Below are 18,835 nucleotides of genomic sequence, written 5' to 3' on the forward strand. Positions count from 1 at the left end.
TGAAAATAATACCACTCAACTCCTTGTTTTTCAACATCTTGAGTAAAACAGCATACCATACTAGTAAGTAGGAGTTAGGAAAAACATTTACCATATTGCTATCCTTCATAAAACTACTAAAATACAAAGCTTGTGCCTAAAGAACATTTATAATAAAGGTTCACACTTCACATAGAACAATTTCATACCTGAGCAGCATATGGAGTAATAATTCCAATATCAGAAGGAAGCACCCCACTTTGCACTAGTTTCTTTGCATGAGCCATGGTAACCTCAGTTTCACCTTCATTAAAGATGTTATCTTCTTCATCTTTCTTTTCTTCCATGTCACATCTGAATCTCATCAATATAAGTAGATTGATGACATTCTTTTTGAAAACAAACTCCCATCGATATCAAACAATCTGTATTTAATTTAGTTTGGTCATATGCTAAATTCTTGATTAGGAAGAGAATGATTCAAAACCAGTATACCCATTTTTGAATATAGATGATTGAAAACACCAAAACATTATAAACGAAATGATGGTATCTCAATTTTCATTAGGAAGAGAATGGCATCTCTTCATTCCACATGTCCCTCCTAATCAAGCATAATGTCACACATATCATGACTAAATAATTTCACATGATAATGTCACACAAATTTCAAATGACAATGTCACACATATCATGCAGTAACACTTAGGGGACCACTCAACCCCTTCCAACAAGTGACAATGTCACACATATCATGAGAAGATCATGTTCAAATTTCGCATGACAAGATCATGTCCAAGAAACATACAAAACATAATTTGACAAAATTAGTAAGAAACATACAAAAGTTGTATTTGAACAAATTAGTAATGACAAAGCTTTGTTACCAATTATTTTAATACTTAATTTTACCAAAAAAAAGTAAATGTTCTTCAGGATTTCAAATCATGGTTAGAACACGAGGCTTAGGTCGTGCCTTAGGAACTGGTAGAGGCAGAGACATGAGTCAAGATGCACATCAACCTGAAGTTCCTCAACATAGGCCTATTGCTTCAGTATGTAGGCAACGAGTTCATTTTCCTCATGTGACTGAGGACGTTACTCAGACACCTGAGAATGTGCCTCAGTTGAATGGGATGTTCCTCATGTGTCTGATGCTACTCCAAAGATGACTGGCATTGTCGATGCTGTGGACGCAGAGGGAGTGGCTACTGATGGTAGTGAGGGTTCACCTGCTGTTGATGAGGGATTTCTTGGTGGGCTACGCGACCCATTGGTTTTGATTGGTTTTGCCGAGCACGTGGCACATAGCATCTGGAGTGGAGAGGTACTTACATTTTGACGTTAAGTAATTATATGATAATTATTTATAGTTGGATTGTTTTTTATATAAACATTTTTATAAACTGTTATGTGTTATTCAATTTAGGAACGACCTAAGCAGAAGTTGGTCTCTCACGGTAGAAAAGTAGATAAATTTGGAAGACCAGCGCCTGAGATAGAAGGCATGATTGCGGCCACCGGATTGAGTCCATTGATTAGGTGTTCGGTAATCACCACTGATCTTGGACTTATATCCTCCTTCGTCAAGAGGTGGCATAGGGAGACCAGAACCTTACACTTGCCAATAGGAGAGATGACGATCACTCTGGATGACGTGGCGTCACTCCTACACCTTCCTATCACTAGCGCACTACATACCTTTGAGCCGCTGGTTACTTCCGATATGGTCATGCTGTTAACGGAGCTGCTTGAGGTCAGCCTCGAGGAGGCTAGAGCTGAGACCCGTTAGGCATTTGGGGCTCATGTTTGGTTGTCCTGGCTCCGGGATGTGTACCAGAGCAGGTGTCGGGCCAGACGTTGGGTTGTAGCAGCCCACGCGTATCTCCTCCACTTGGTCGGTTGCACTCTTTTCGCTAACAAGAGTGCAACACATGTTCATGTCATGCACCTGGAGGCTTTCAGGGACCTGGCACAGGCAGGGGGATTCTCTTGGGGAGCGACAACATTGGTGCACTTGTACGACCATCTGAATGAAGCGTCGCAGACCCCTACACGACAGATGGCCGGTTACATGACATTATTTCAGGTAAATATTGTGTTACTTATAATTTAAATTGAACTAGGACAAAATACATGTTTTTTTTATTGATGCTGACTTCGTGTTTGTAATGCTAGATATGCGAGTACTTTCCGATGGTGCATCAGTGCGTCGTTGATGATGCTTATGTTGAGGCTAGCCCACGTGCCTCCAGGTGGCTTACAAGTAAGGCTCATATGACAGGGATCAAGGGAGCCCCATACCGGGTACGTATAGAAGCCCTGACTGTCACGGACGCCTATTGGATGCCCTATGCAGAGCACCGGGGAGTTAAGGGCTTCGACCTGATCTCATTCTACACGGGCCAACTCATATGGGGTCAGATAGTTGTCTATGTTCGACCAGAGTGGGTGCTTCGACAGTTCGGGTACATTCAGACCGTCCCTCTACCGCCTGTTCGTGATTCGTTGACGGGTCCTGATATAGATGACCGGTGGCTGCACTTTTCAGACCATCTAGTGCCCGCGGGGGAGATCTGTGTAGTTTTCGATCTCCCTATGCATTCAGTGGTAAGTTAAAATTGTGTAGTTTTTCATAATTTAAATTTTTAAAAAATCTGATACTTTGTTATTTTGACTGAGAGGTTGACTGCCAAGGATGTCAAGTGATCGTTGAGGATTTGGAGCTGGTCATCAACCTCAAGATGGTCACTGAAGGCACTGAGTTATATGACATCATGGCTCGTTGCCTCAGGATCGCTAGAGGTAACGCCGCAGATGGAAGTCTTAGGTCACGACAAAGACGGCGCATAGAATAGGATATACATTTTTATTGTATTTAAGGTTTTAATTTTAGTATTCCTTTATATATGTGATAAGACACATATACTTAGAGCATTCTTTGAAATTTAAATTTTTCAATATATAAAATAGAGAAGATAAAATAATGAAACAAGGTAATTTTCTGTCGCTTTGGAGAAACTAAAAAATAATATTATTTCATCTAGGGAGATAGAAATTTGTAATTTATTAAAAAAAATTACATGTGAATTTTTTTTCCAAAATTTTTGAAGAACAGTTACTTTCTTTAAGTTAATGTAGATTATGAGTTCAAAATAGAGAAAAAAATCAAAGAATAAAAATAGATGAAAATATAGTAAAAAAAATAATATTCGAATAATTAGAAATAAAATGAAAGAAATGAAAAAAAATTCTTTTTACCCATTTGGGATAATGGAAAAGAGAGTGAAAATAAATAAATAAGTTATTTAGAAATATTTTATACTAATTAAAATATAATTTTTTTACTCCATTTTTTATTAACACAAATTATTTATTACTTTTGAATTATCCAACAAAAAAATGATTTAATTTCTTAAGAAATTAAAAGGAAAAGCGTGAAATCAAGAAAATCACTTCCCCGACATTTTACGTCAATTTGAGATAAAATAATAACTAAAAAAACAAAATTTGGCAAACAAACCAATGCATTAAGTTATATATAAAAAAGATTAAAAGGGTTTATCATTTAATTTTTAGTAAAATAAGTGATTATGTTATGCCTGTTGTTTAAATTACAAAAATGAAAGCTTGAATTTTCTTAATTAACATTTTCAATTCAAGTATTATAAATAGAATAAAAGTAAGAGTTATAACATTAATTTGATGATTAAGAAAGAAAGAAGGGAGTGAGACATCTTGAGTTTGAATCATTATTATTAATATATAATTATTTATGTGTTTCTAACGAGCTTATAATATAAAGATTAATCGGTAAAATATTTCTTTATGAAATTATTTAAATTATTTATATCATTTTTATCTTTAAGGAAAAATAATTTCATAAGATTTCAAACTAAAATTAAATTATTAGTTATTTATTTTTAAAAATAAAAAGTAATTATATAAATTTATTATTCAATTACTATAATAATAACATACTTTAACAATTTTACATAATTCTGAATATATTATAATTAGTCATAAAAGTTAGAAAAACAATTAATTAGTACCAACGACATTAAGCATCCATTTTTCATATACAATACACATAAGGAATGGGTCACTTACAAACAACAATAATCGTAAACAAAGCGACAAAGAGTTGTTTACACACTAACACATTCCATTCAATTGAACATGGTAGACACAAATATAATTCGCATGAAACACTGCAAAATAAAACTAGCATTCAATCCTGCAACGACGTAACCACCTCGTCCTCATTTTCCATAACTCTATTGGCACAAATTGTTTCCAATAATTGGACTCTACCAACACCTTCAGCACGTCGTCGTCAGATTTCAGCTCAATAATTTTAAACTTTAAAAGTTTGTCAGAATACTCCAAATGAGTAGGTTGTCGAAAAAACAAACGCCTTACAAGTTGAGATTCATGAATCCCATGAGGAGGATTCCCTTTAGGTGCTACTTGTTTGACCAAATCCTTCAGTTCATATATGGTACATCCTTTTGGAATATCAAATTTTTGGGGATTTTTTCCTGTGAACGCGTAACCTACAAAGTTGTTTTGGCATGGCATGTTTCACCTTCCGTTGTAATACAGAACCGCATCATGAATAGAGGTCATAGTGCATTCAAGTAAGTTTAAAATTCCATCTGGTGTTCTACCAACGGTGTATAACAACTCAATCGATCCAACACATGAAAATCGATCATTAGACATTAACATTGTGTTCACATCCATGTCATCTTTCAATTGCATACATTGGAATTGAATTTTGTTACCTGTTTCTTCGAGTGGTTGCCGGTAATGAATTTCATCCACAACTTGATTGTCGTTTAACTGAAGGATGTTGTGTATTATGCTTTTAAGAGTTGAATAATCACACATGTTTGGTACTCGCATGACACTGGAGTTGAACTTTGAAAATAAACCCCACACTCCTTGTGAATAACGGATCAATTTGGAAAAATGAAGGCCAACCTTGAGTTGACAATCATCTGAAAGGAAGTTTCTCCTAAGAAAGTCATTGGTTGTCGAATTTTTTTTTTTTTTACAAAACGTGAATACCACTTGATGTGCGACAGATGGGCGCCTGGCCATGTCTCATTTATATACATGGCATGCAAGTGCGTGGCTTCACTTTTTACAGACACGTCACGTCATTCGATGTCGTGTCACATTAGTAATTGTTGTCACGTCAATCAATGTCAAGTCAAATCATTCATAGTCATGTCATGTCACGTTAGTCATTGTCGTATCACATCATTACTTGTCCTGTCACATCAATGAATGTCGAGTCACATCATGCAACACTTTGTGAGTTACGACACTGATGCATGACAAGCACGACATTGCTTTTAAATGGACCAGCTCATCGATTTGTTCACGCAACAATTCATTAGTATTTCAATACTGACATGTTACATCAAGACAAATTCAATCATAAATACAGATACATAAATGTTGCAGCTTCAGTGTTTGTTTAGGTCTACATACGTTGTTTTAATTGCCATTAGACTTAAGTACTGCTGCATTCTACCTACGTATGCAGTTGGTCATTGTTTTGCCTGAGGATATGAATTGCTTGACCACAACAATGCCATAGGTGATAAGGGACAACGATCTTTGAGATAAACTTGTTGTAAGTGAAATAACAATAATAAGTTAAACAAACAAGCCAAGTTATTGAATAATTGAAAATATTTGAGTAAATGAATTTTCAATGGACCTGAACAAAATGATTTCCAAACACATGACCGACGCATATCATGTGGTGCATAGAAGAATCGAGCGGTGGTTGACTTCTGAGAGGAAAAAATGTGTAGCTTTGTTGTCGTGACAACAATACAAGGATTACATTATATCTTGATGCAATGACATATCTTATCTCCGTTATATCCATCAACTTGTCCACACTAATCTAAATCACAAAAACATACATGTGTCAGTCACGTAAACATTATTTATAAAAAAAGAAGCATAAACAACATACCTTGGATAACCCATCCACGTGTAGGGACAACCTCAACTGGTCAAATCTCTCTGTGCCACCAAAGATTTTTATGTAATTTTGCGACCATTTGCCAAGTTCTTTAATCAATTCGTTGCGCATTAGTGCCCAACATTCTTCTCCCATACCTAACAAAGCGACAACTGACTAATATTCATAGTTACCATCCGCTTTCACATCAACAATGTCTTCAATGAAACCATGTATAAATGGCGCAAATTGATCCAACATCGGGATCATCCTTGCTAGCTTCGGTTGTGGTGTCCCTAAATAATGACTGGTTTAATAGTAATAAATTAAATAGCAAAAACCATGGGATTTTTTTTTTCCTCTTCTCTCTCTTTTTTTTTTTGCACTGTTATTCATTTCATGGTAATTAAATTCAGAAGGAAAATTATCATTATAGAGTCCTGAATGACCAGTTCACAACTCTATTCAGATTCATTTCTCTCTGATCACTCATAACCTCCAAACTATTTTTCTCTTTTAAAAATATACTAGCCATCATTTTAGGTCGTCACGTGAAAGATATAAGATGCGGTCGGTAAACTCTTTTCAAATAAAATTTATTAACATTTCCTTTTCAAATAACAAGATCAAACATAATTGTTTTTATCATCTAAAACTGTCCAAAATATGGGAGTTTGCAAAATAACATAGTGACATCCAGAGCAAAGGTAACAACTATGGTGGCTTCAGCCACAATATATACAATCATCAAAATTTCTATACAATAGGTCTACCCACCCAAAAATCAAAAGAGTAAACCTAGCAGTCTGAACTAGATACACCCACCCACAAAAAGTATGTACACCTAGTCTAAGGAGCCGTCTGCTACGATGAAGAGTCATCACTATTCGCTGTCCCTCCAGGGCCACTCTCCTCTGTAGAGTCTGCCTCAGATGCTGACATAATATCCTCTAGGGAATCAACATCAGGGAGCGGGTCTTCATCATTCATAGGTAAGTCAAGGGCGTCCATAGCAGGTTCAAGAGGTAATTCCTCTGGATCCTCTTCAAGATCTTCTTCAGAGGATGACACCTCTATCACTTGAGCCGGCTCAACTAGTCGATATGGAGTAGGTGTAGGTAGTATTCACTCCACAGGCTGTTGAAGTGTGCATGCGGGTTCCTCTGGATGTACTAATGAAGTAGCAGTGAGTCGAATTGTGCCACGGAATCGGCACCTCTCATTGCCTTCGAGGGTCTCCCAAACACCCTCCAGGCACTCCATCACAACACGATCATGGATCAACTGCGCTGCCATCGCGATCTACAAGAGATAAAAGAAAGAGGGTAGACTCTTTCACAAGAAATCTACCTACACAAGTAACAATACAATGCGTCCCATAACGGCTACACATAGTCAGAATGTCTTTTTCAAGGGATTTCCTCTCTGGTAATCGATTACCAGAGTATGTAATCGATTACCAGTGCCCAAAAATGAATTACACAGCCTTTGCACATCAGAATCTAAAAGTTACACTGTGTAATTGATTACACATAAATGGTAATCGATTACCAGTAGCAGGTAGCACTATGTAATCGATTACACACAACTGGTAATCGATTACCAGTGCCCTATAATACTATGTAATCGATTACACACAATTGGTAATCGATTACCAGAAGCTACTTAGCGATTACAAGTAAGCTAATTACCCACGAATAGTAAACGATTACATGTAGCTAATTTTCATATACCACCTAGATACATAGTTGGCCAGCCGCCACACAAGCCTCCTTGCTTCGTGGACTTTGTTCTTTTATTGGTTGACTGCCAGGAGCTCGCCTGCTTAGGTACATCGCAGGTTCTCACTGACTGACTATGCCCGGGTTAGGTCGGGATTGGCCAAGCTTGGTTTTGGGCAATAGCACCCCACCTGACGTCCCCAAGGTCTCTTGACCCCCGCGACATATCTCCAGGTACCACTCTATGGTCAACAAACAAAAGTAGGAAGACTGACTCTTCCACGCTTTCTCACATCAAGCTTATTGGATTATGGGGCACCCGTCATATGTGGTACTAGGTGGCAATCGGGCAATGGCGCAAATCAACTCTCCCATTTCCACAGGTCAGGCATAAGCACACCATCCCCAGTTGCCCACCTTTAATTTGAGCTCACGCACTCCTACGTAGCCGTTATCCTCGTTCCTCTCGGCACCGGGTCCCCATCAACCCCTCCAAGGTTTCACCATATCCAAACAATTCAATTTCATTTGTCATGAAACTACCCTAAACCAAGAAAACAGAGTAGAGGCAGAAAACTCTGCCCAAAACTCATTCAAATTCCACAGTTTTTCCTACTCACATGCCCCAGTAACATTCTCTTCGTTTCGATTCGTTAACCATTGGATCACCTTGAAATTGTTTTTGGAGGTTCCTAATACAGAAATCTAAATTTTGACCGTTGTGATCTGCTAGAACACGAGATGTACTACCTTTCCCGTGACTAGCAATGCACAACCATTTTTCTGCATAATAGGCAAAATTTGCTGCACAATTTAACAACATTTTTCTGCATAATGTAGCAGATTTTGAATTCTAGCTTGCTTGTATCCAATTTCACTCAAATTGGATCCTACAAGTCCTAAACCATGTCTACATCATGTTCAAAACAAAGACAAACATCAAACCAAGGTAAATCAAAATATAGGTATTCAAAACCCATCAATTTTAGTGAATTCTCAAGGTTTGAAAGGTGAAAATTAAAATTGGGTAATTTAGGGGTTAACTCTTATCTTCATCAAGTCTATAACATTGATTTAGACTTGCTCAAACTGGTTTTAAGGTGAAATCTCCACCTATTCAAAATTTGACCTCTCAACACCCAATTTACCCTAGAAATGGCTCCTTTTTTTCACATTTGTCACTCATTTTTCTCATTTGCTATGCCCAAGCTTTCCTACAAGTCCTAATTGACATTCTAAACTAGGATCAACTCACTTTAGACTCCAATTAACACTAACCCCAAATGTGGCTTTTCTAACCCTCAAAATCTCACACATTTCCACCTACAATACTACCATTCTCACATTTAACCCTAAGTTAACTCTCCCCATCCTCTCTACCAGTTTTCTATCAACATTTAAAACATACATATATCACAAAGCATCATTATTAAACCCTAAATCAGCATGGGTAGTTTTATTTACATCAAACATGTCAAGTTTAGCATGATTTCAACAAATTCCTTCACAAACAACTACCCTAAGGCAATAACCTAGTAGAACTACCCATTATAGCTCCCAAAAACCCAACACCCACAAATTTCAAGTGAGAAGAAGTCCACCCTTACCTGAAATTTAAAGCCCCACGAAGTAGAGGTATGCTCCAAGACTCCGAAAATGGCTTTTCCTTGCAATTTGGGGTAGAAAGGAAGAGGAATTTGGAGCTTCAATGGAGGCAACAATGGTGGAGAAGAAGAAGGAAGAAAAGCAACATGGAAGAGAGGAAGAAGCTTCTGAAATTTCTGAAGGAAGAGAGAGAAGAGTTGGGCTTTTTATAAAAAAAATGATTTTCTTTTCTTTTTCATTTTCTTTTCTAAAAGCAATTGCCACATGTCCCATTTTAAGTGGAGCAAAAGGGCCCGCCTTTTTCCTTTGATTTGACATCATACTCAACCATAAGGAAGAAAAATTGAACCTTTTTGGATGCTGAATTCCTGCCTCGGTTTGCGTGTCACCTCTCTGGTTCCAGTTCCTCGCGCTTCTCTGCACCCATCGAGGCCGTTTTCGAAAGTAGGCAATATATATATATATATCAAAATGCGCAGAATGAGACCCTGAGCGTGGTTCAGAGGTTGGTTTTGTTAAATTTTAAGTTGAACGCAAAACGATAATTTTTAGACTAATTAATTGAGAATTAATCTATAACTGTTCAGTTATGGATTACTCTTCGTTAATTAGTCTAACCCGCGTATTTCTCCCCCAATGTACATACTTCTACCAAGAATATATATATATATATATATATATATATATATATATATATATATATATATATATATATATATCTAATTATTTAAATGTAGCACTTACAAAATTTCGGGTAGAAATTCTAGGATGTCACATCGGTGGTTCAAAAGATGGTGCAATACGTCTGACTGAAGTGTTGTTGTTTTGAACTGAATGATAAATCAACATACTCCCAATATGGCGGATCACACTTTGTCGATCTTTGGCTTCTTTTCATCAGATTCTTTGGTGCACCTTTGGTGTTAACCTTTGACGGAGGATGACACATAGAGTTCTCATCAAGATACGTGAATTCTCGAGGTTTACTCTTGAAAGTAACTTTGCCGCAGACATCAAGTTCCTCAAATCTTTTATATATTCTATCAATCTCTTCCTTGATGTTGACTTTGACCTCACATAACCCATGGTCTGAAAAACTAAGTCTCTTTAGTACATATGGACTGCATCGAGTGGGATGTTGCCACCATCATACCTTTGTATCTCACATGCACAAGGAAGACTTAGTGTGGTTCTCAAGACACAACTACAAGAAGATGGATTGTTTCCAAAATAGCGTACATGCTCAAACTCATACGCAATTTCATTTAAAGTGTACCTTAAAACTATTCCCAGAAGCCTTTTGTATAAGGTTTTTTTATATACATGTCCAACGACATACGTACTTGTTTCGAATGATGCTTTAATTTGAGTATGCTGCAGCGTCATCATATTGTTCATGACATTCCAAACACTACAGAGGTCTCCAAGACTATTTTGTAATACCTTTTTCATATCCCAATGAGAAGATTCAACCTTACATTTAAAACACACAACAAACAAGACAAATTAATAACAATTACGTTCCTAACAATCATCAAAAGAAACTTGACTAAAATAATAAAACATTTAAATACCTATTTTTTGTTGTGTTGCCTAGGTGCATCACCTTTTTCATCCAGGTCGTGATAAATTTCTCCTTGTGTGGGACAATCTATGTCTCACATACATAGTCATCGAACATTGACCACGGGAAACACGTTACTTGAAACTTTTGAAGGTGCTCAGGGAACTGCTGCTCCGAAGGACAATCTACCAGAGTACCCCAACTATCCATTACGTACTCTCAGACATTTTTTTGACTAATTAGCGATTTATACTTTGCCTTCACATTCTTGTCTATGTGAAACTTGCACAACAAGTTTGTACACTCTGGAAACACAATTTTCAGTGCATTCATGAGGGCTAGCTCTCTGTCTGTGACAATAACAACAGGAAGGTGATCATTTCTTAAAAACAGGCCTTGAAACCGTTCCAATGCCCATACAATATTGTTCACACGCTCACCCTCTAGGTATGCAAACCCAGCAAAGAAAGTTATCCCTGTTGGTGTCATCCCCACAAAATCAAGCAATGGGAGTCTATACCAATTTGTTTTATAGACATTTTCTATCAAAAAAACAAGATGACACACATTATATAACTGCATATGGGTGACACCAAAATAAATCATGCACCACAACTTCATCCTTCAATCTATGCCAATGAATGTATTGATCACATTCAAGAAGCCTCATTAAGTGTTGCATTTGAGTGTCATCTCCTCTTATTGAAAAACGATATGCACTTCTTGCATTGTAGATTTATTTCATTGTGATGTAACTATTGGCGTTGTGCTCCTTCAACGTTAGCAGGATGTTTCTTGGTTTCACATTCGACTTTGTCATATCAGCAATGATATTCTTCTCATCATTTGTCAATCTCCCAGCATATGGATGTCCAACTAAGGTCTTCGCCAATTTATGATTGTGAATCCCACAGATCAACTTCACCATCCAACCTTCTTTTCCATGTACTGATTTCCCACAAAGCTTAAAGGGACAACCACATTTCTTAGTGCTTGTGTCTCTTCTAAAAAATTCTTTCTTCCTACATTTGTACTGACCGCTCCTTCCATACCCAATTAACACAAATGAAGTTCTTCCTCTACTACCAGTATATGTATCAGACCTCATAATTACTATAACAAAACCGTTTTCATGGGCAACCGTTCGAGCCCACTACAAAACGTCGTCTCGGGTTGTAAATACCTACAACGCAACCCTGACATATTAATTTTTACACAAATCATACATTAAACCAAACGACTGAAACTGATCAACATGATTACCTGAAAAGTATTAAAAGCGTTTGAACAATCAACATGTCCTTCATTCACACCACAATATTGTTCATCTTCAAAATTCATATCAACTTCTTCAGACATCGTATTGTCATACGCCCATTGATCTTCGTCCATCTTAATTCAAACTATAATTATCTCCTAATTCAACATTCAACTAAATAATTTGAACAATACAACAACCTAACTAAATTGACTAAATAATTACTTCAAACAATGAATATCGACTAATTCAAGATTTAACAACCTAATACAAATATTTTATCTACATCAATAATTTAACAAAAAAAAATCAACTTTTAATTGCCTAATTTCAACATTATAACTACATAGTTCATATTACCAAAAAATACTTCAACTTAGGCGAAAAAATCAATACTTCAACCAACTAATATAATAATATCTTGCGTATTTTATGTTTGACATACATTATAAATAGAATTAACCAATATAACATAAGCATATACAAAATAATCTAAAAATTAAAAAAACCAAAAAACAAATTAACTCACGGAAGAACCTTCTTCCGCAGTTGAAAATAACAATTGCGGAAGAAGGTTCTTCCATGCACTCTTGCGGAAGAAATTCTTCCATAGGAATGCACAAAAGAAGGCTCTTCCATAGTTAATGTTACAACTGCGGAAGAATCTTCTTCCGTACATTCTTGCAAAAGAACTTCTTCCATGAGAATGTAAGGAAGAACCTTCTTCTGTAGTGTCAACTCTAATGATGTGCAACAAATTTGGATCTAACCAGAGGTGGTGGCACACAAAATTGGGGGGGTAGTGAAGGGTTGGGTGGGGTGAAAAAAAAGTGAAAAGAAGAGATAAGAATGTCTTTTCTCACATTTATAGGAGCCAATCGCAACTCCCCTATTCAGGGACCGATCTAGGCACTGATGTCAAAGGAGGCCAAAGTTAAAAATTAATATCTATATTAACCATAAATTTTGTATAAAAAATCTTCAACGAACTAAATAATAAAAATCTTTTTAAGGGCCAAATGAATGGCACTTATTTATTCTTTCCCAATAACATTTTGATTGTATGCAGAGCTTTAAATACACAAAATAAACTAACTCAGAAAATATCACTCATTATTCAAGATTCATTCAAATAGTTAAATACAAAAGAAAAAATGATAATCCCATAGGGCAGTTAAAAACAGCTTCCCCAAAAAAAATTCAAATAAAGGTATGCATTAAATTATAATACGGCAAACTGCAAAATAGTAGTAATTTAGTGTTACAACTAACCTCGAAAACTAAGTTGATGAGAACTACATCATGCAACTCTTGATGCAGAGTTATAAACAGATCAAAATTTACGGCAAGCTTTACCATATATCTCTCAGCAACACAAAAAACTGATCTCTGAAGTTATCTATAGCCATTAAATAAAGTTATGACTTTCTAACTTTTGTTTGGGCGATCTACTGCAGATACATTCTCTCTGGACCGGGAGTATTTTCCCCCTCTACCATGCTGTCCTCCCCTCAAATAAATGAAAGAGAATGCGTTACTTACATTTATCAATAATCAATATTCTAGTTTCAGTTCTAGCCCCTACCCAACAGCCCCAAAATAAATAAATAAATATGAGATAGAATCTTCAATTCATTTTTTGGTGAATTTTACTCCCAATTTTTTTTTCACTTTTTGGGAATTTTATCCCTATTTTTTTACTTTTTGGCAAAATTCAGTCCCAACCCCCAACTTTTATGCTTATGTCAGCAAGCCATATATCAGCTCAACAACTGAAGGTAAAATTTACAAGTTTTAAAAGTGGAGGGTAAAATGCACCAAATTAATTTGTTTAAGGTAAAATAGTAAAACGTGGGATAAAAAGTGCAGCCAAAAATATAAAAATGTTATGCTTTTAATGCTTGCATTTAACAAAATGATATAGTTTTAGTCCCTTGTTGTGGACCAAAAAGCACATAACTTTCAGAGAAAACTGAATAATTTTTTTATAACAAAATCGATCAAATTTTCACCAACCAAAATCTTATTTAAGCCAAAAGTTGGTGAGGAACCAATAAAGACTTATTCAAGTCAAACTAAAGACATGGTTGAGTGCATCCACGTACCTTCCCCGGTATTTTGTACATCCTCGAATCTTTTCTTGATTACCACGAAGCAGGGTCCAGTATTCTCTCTCAGCCTCACCTGAAATCATAACACAAGAACAGCTCTTAGATTAACCCGTCAAATTAGTGTGTCAGTATATTTCAATTTAGTACTAATCTCTGCAACAATGTTCTTCAAATTTTTCTACCCTCGGCCCCTCTCCTTCCATGTTTCCCAACAAAAAAAAGGGAGAGAACAAATGAAACTGAGAAATTGTACCAGCTCATGTGACGAGCAAATCATTCTTGGTGAAAATGGAAGGAAAAACTAACTAGGTTAGAAAGTAATTTTGTTGATCAAGACATGAAGTGAGTTTTTATCAAAAAAATACACATGAAACAAAAGCTTGAATAACTGTTTTGAGAAACTAAATTAGATGTAAAACAAACCAGTCACTGGATCTAGAGTAGCAATATAATTCTTCACAACTAAGCCCTCCTTTTCAGAAAGAACAGCAGCAGCACGAGCTTTCTGAGCAGCTTCAGGTTCTTCAAACCAAATGTATCCTGACTTTTCTCCAATCTTGAAATCAATGTACTGAACAGGCAAAAATATAGAATTTATACCAGTCTCAACCAATTCAAACATAACTAAAATATTGAACAAAAAACAAGAGGCTAGAGAAAGGGGGAAAACCCAATTACCTTCACAGTACCAAACTTCTCAAAGACACACTTCAAATCCTCACGTGAGACAACATCCTTGTTGTCCTTGTGAGCAGCAGCAGAATTTTTTCCATCAGTTTCTTTGCTCTTTTCTTCACCTTGTGTCTCTTTTCCAAAACTCACTCCATTGTTTTCTTTATAATTCTCAACATTTTCTGATATCTTTTGATCACTGTCCTTGGCAGCAATTTCAGACGGATTTTGTTGATCTGTTTTGGAGACAAAATTACTACCATTGGCTTGTTTATCAATGTTATTTTGACTCGAAGGAACTTCGTCAGAAATGCTCTTTAGTTTGAAGGCTATAAGTAAGCCCTTAGGGTAACTGCGATAAACACATACAAAGACAATCAGTTGATAAACTTTTTTACTTTGTGGTAGGGTGGGGATTAAAAGAATTCAGTATCTTACTTTGCTTCTGTATTTGTGTTATTCTGATGACCTGAACCCACAGGTGGCCGAAAATTTTCATGCTCTTCTAATTCCTTTTCTCTTTGTGCATCAAAGTCCTTCCTAAATTGGATGTAAACATAAACAATAATAGACTATATGCATGTGTAGACAGTCTCATATCCTAAATTCTCATGTTAGAACAAAACCAACATTGCAGGCTAAATGCAGTAAATTCAAATTTTCAATGTAATGCCAAGAGCACCACGGGCTTTAAATCAGTTACTATCAATTTGCATTTTTCTTATTACAAATATTGAAATAATTGCAAATCTTATTGCAATATAAATTTTATTAAATAGGAATTTGACAGAAAATATTGGATTATCCTCCTTCTCTTTCCCTAACATTAGAAATTACTCTAGTATACAAAAAATAAAAATAAACTTTTTTAATTATAAGTGGACAATGGTCAGTGAATCTATCAAATCACTATAAGCATTCTTACTTTGGCTTTAATTCTAGCTCAGCCCCCGCATAGACCAGACTTTGCTTCAAAACTTTTTCCTTTTCTTCATCTAATGAGAACTCATCAAGGGCAGTGCCACAAAAGAACTTTTTGTCTCCAACATGGCGAGGCAACCGAACACTGTTAACCTGAAACAGAAAAACAAGAATTTTTCATTTTTGTTACATAAAAAGTAAAATAAATCATCAAAAGTACTTCATACCGCCAGGACTATCTGACAAAAAAATTTATCATTAAATTAATACATAATCTGAAGCATGTAAAGATTAATCCGTGGAATCAAATTTCAGATTTTATTTTTAAAATATCAAGACAACCTGTTTATAAGAAGCATAGCAATTGTGCTCCAATTTCATATCTCTTTAAATGCTGAAGACATTTGTTTATAAAAAGCATAGTGATTGTGCTCCAATTTCATATCAAGAGATCAAGTGAACTTTTATACGGTTTTCATGCCAGTTGTCACATAACATGCATCAAAACCAACAACAATAGAGAGAGGTTACTATAATGCTCTCTAGCTAAAATGTTGTAAAGTAAACATGGCACCAATCCTAAAATATTACCTTGGCATATTGACCAAAGAATGTCTCCATGTCTTCAAGCTTCACATCATATTCAAATTGATGGAAGCTTGCTTGTGTGGCTTCTATGGAGGTTGGATCTTTGAGCTTCAATGAGGTCCTTTAATGGTGATTTTCCACCATGGAGATGCAGCGGAAGACAAAGGAGAAGAGGAGGCGCCATCCACTAGGGAATAAGCCATTGAAGAAGGAGTTTCACACTACAACAAATCTGTTAAATAATGGAGGTTATTTTTTCGTTTAGTGGAGGTTTTTACCCTCCGCAAAATAAATTACGGAGGTTTTCAAAAACCTCCGCAGTTAGATTCGCCACAAGCAATTAGCGGCGGTTTTCGAAAACCTCTGGTATTGAGAACATTTTGCAGAGATTTTTTTTGTAGAGGTTTTAAACCTACGCTAACTGTGGAGGTTTTTTAAAGGAGGTTTTAAACCTACGCTAACTGTGGAGGTTTATTGGAAGAGGTTTTTATACCTACACTAAATATGGAAGTTTTTTGTAGGAGGTTTTAAACCTAAGCTAAATGCGGAGGTTTATTAAAAGAGGTTTTAAAACTATACTATAGAGGGGTTTTTTTTTTTAAATCATGCTAGCAATAGATGTTTTACAATTGATTTTCTAATTCTCCTTATTTTCTTGTATATAATGATTTTGTATACTCATTTTAGTTTCATAATCTACATGTATTATAATTTTTCATTTTCTTATGATATCGATAAAAAAATGTAATAAAAAAACTCATAATGAGGGCGTAAAAATTATATTTCAATAACCAAAATAATAACATATAGTTCAAAGATTTATAATTTAAATTTCTATTGTAAATCAAAGTATGACACAAAATTCATAACAAAGTAATATTAGTATTGTACTAAACTTTAAATCCAAAATACATTATAAGCAAACTAAGGATTGCTAGCACCAGAAGATCCTCTTGCATCCAAAGGTGTATTAGGAACACTTGAAGCATCATTTAGCTGAAATAAGAAAAGTAAAAACACTTAGTCACATATACTATATACAAGGGTGTATCACACATACTAAATCATAATGACCATCAATAAAAATAATCAATTCTAAACAATTGTTTTAATATTCTAAACTTATGCATGGTTATTACCTTGGTCATGTATGTTTACTTAAAGACCTAACTTGAGATAAAGAGTATTAAGAGCTAGCCAAAATGAATAAAATTCTACCTTAATATTGTTGATTAACTATAAAATCTACCTACAAAACTGTAAATTAATTAGCTTAATAAACACACGTACCAATTACAAAATATATTTTCTAACTAATATGCGTGAATAAATTAATAAACTATAGACATATGTAAAACAGTTTTAAGAGTACATTGTGTATTATACTAACAAGTTTTAGGATACCTCACATATACATAATGATGTATGCATATTAATTACTTACATGTGTTTGATCAGGAGTGAAATAACTAGCTAATTCTTCAGGGATCCTTCCTTCCTTCATTATCATGTAGGCCTTAAAAGCTGATTCTAAATTGTTGTATTTCTCTTGCCATTGGTTTGAAGATGGAAAGCCAACACCAGATGAAGAAAAGCTCAGACTAGAAGCTCGAAGTCTTGTGTTCCTGAATGTATTAGAAGGAACAGCTCCTAATCCCATGCATCGCACTCTCCCAGAGTGCTCTAACCCTAACACTCTACCAACAACATCAAGAGGAGAAACTTCAGATTCATCAACTATGCTTTGAGTCAATCCTACTTCAATTTGTTCCTGCAAACATGTAATAAAAGGAATTACAAAAGTTTTAACATTAAGCACAATCCTTGAAAACAATGTTACTAAAGAAAAACATACCGATATAGTCTTTGCTGCTTCATTTACAAATGATCCATCTTTCCTTTTATGAGTTTCAATATATAATTGTCCACGACTTGGTAGCTTCCCAGTTTCTAACAACTAAGATAAATAAAAAGTAAGTAAACATTGAACTTTTTTAATTAGTAAAAGTTAACATTTAGTGTCATTACCAACTCATTTCTTCTTCTAGGATTAGCTTTGGATCCACCAGTGTGTGGAATAACTTGCTTGCTTCGAATTTCTTTATTTCCCCTACAAAGTTCCTATATGCAAAGCAATTTCAAGTTTACAACTTGTAATAGTAATCATATAATTAGCTATAAAAACAATTCAATAATTAAAATAATCTAATTGTACCAATGTGGATGGTTTATGACGATAATGAACAAAACGAGCCCATTGATCTTTATCTATGCCTATCGGCACATTTTTTATGATTTCATCTCTTGTTTTGGTTGGATCGTTGAATTCATTCCATAAGCTTTGCCTATTTTCAACCCATTTTCTTCCCATACTCAATTTGCAATACCGTTTTGCACCAGCTTCATTAATCTTAAAATAAAAATCGAGGC

At 35.3% G+C, this 18,835-nt stretch overlaps 2 protein-coding genes and 1 long non-coding RNA gene across 3 annotated transcripts; 1 reads left to right on the top strand and 2 right to left on the bottom strand.

The window, feature by feature from the left end:
- Nucleotides 1–1,147: 1,147 nt before the first annotated feature.
- Nucleotides 1,148–1,771, top strand: LOC102662655 (protein MAIN-LIKE 2-like). The gene is made up of 2 exons (XM_006596690.1): nt 1,148–1,306; nt 1,409–1,771. The coding sequence occupies exons 1-2, from the start codon at nt 1,148–1,150 to the stop codon at nt 1,769–1,771; spliced, it is 522 nt and encodes a 173-aa protein (XP_006596753.1).
- An 8,256-nt stretch (nt 1,772–10,027) lies between these two features.
- Nucleotides 10,028–16,438, bottom strand: LOC100787642 (la protein 1). Its single transcript, XM_041009040.1, has 7 exons — nt 16,409–16,438; nt 15,822–15,970; nt 15,335–15,436; nt 14,903–15,248; nt 14,648–14,795; nt 14,219–14,297; nt 10,028–13,613 (listed from the first exon to the last, which is right to left on the bottom strand). Exons 1-7 carry the CDS (start codon nt 16,436–16,438, stop codon nt 13,562–13,564), a joined length of 906 nt encoding a protein of 301 aa, XP_040864974.1. The 3' UTR covers nt 10,028–13,561.
- Nucleotides 16,439–18,259: 1,821 nt separating this feature from the next.
- On the bottom strand, nt 18,260–18,513 carry LOC121173464 (uncharacterized). Its single transcript, XR_005888352.1, has 2 exons — nt 18,434–18,513; nt 18,260–18,362 (listed from the first exon to the last, which is right to left on the bottom strand). It is a non-coding gene; the product is annotated as an uncharacterized lncRNA (long non-coding RNA).
- Nucleotides 18,514–18,835: the final 322 nt, after the last annotated feature.

Source organism: Glycine max, chromosome 14 (genome assembly GCF_000004515.6).
Source record: "Glycine max cultivar Williams 82 chromosome 14, Glycine_max_v4.0, whole genome shotgun sequence".
Lineage (NCBI taxonomy): Eukaryota > Viridiplantae > Streptophyta > Magnoliopsida > Fabales > Fabaceae > Glycine > Glycine max.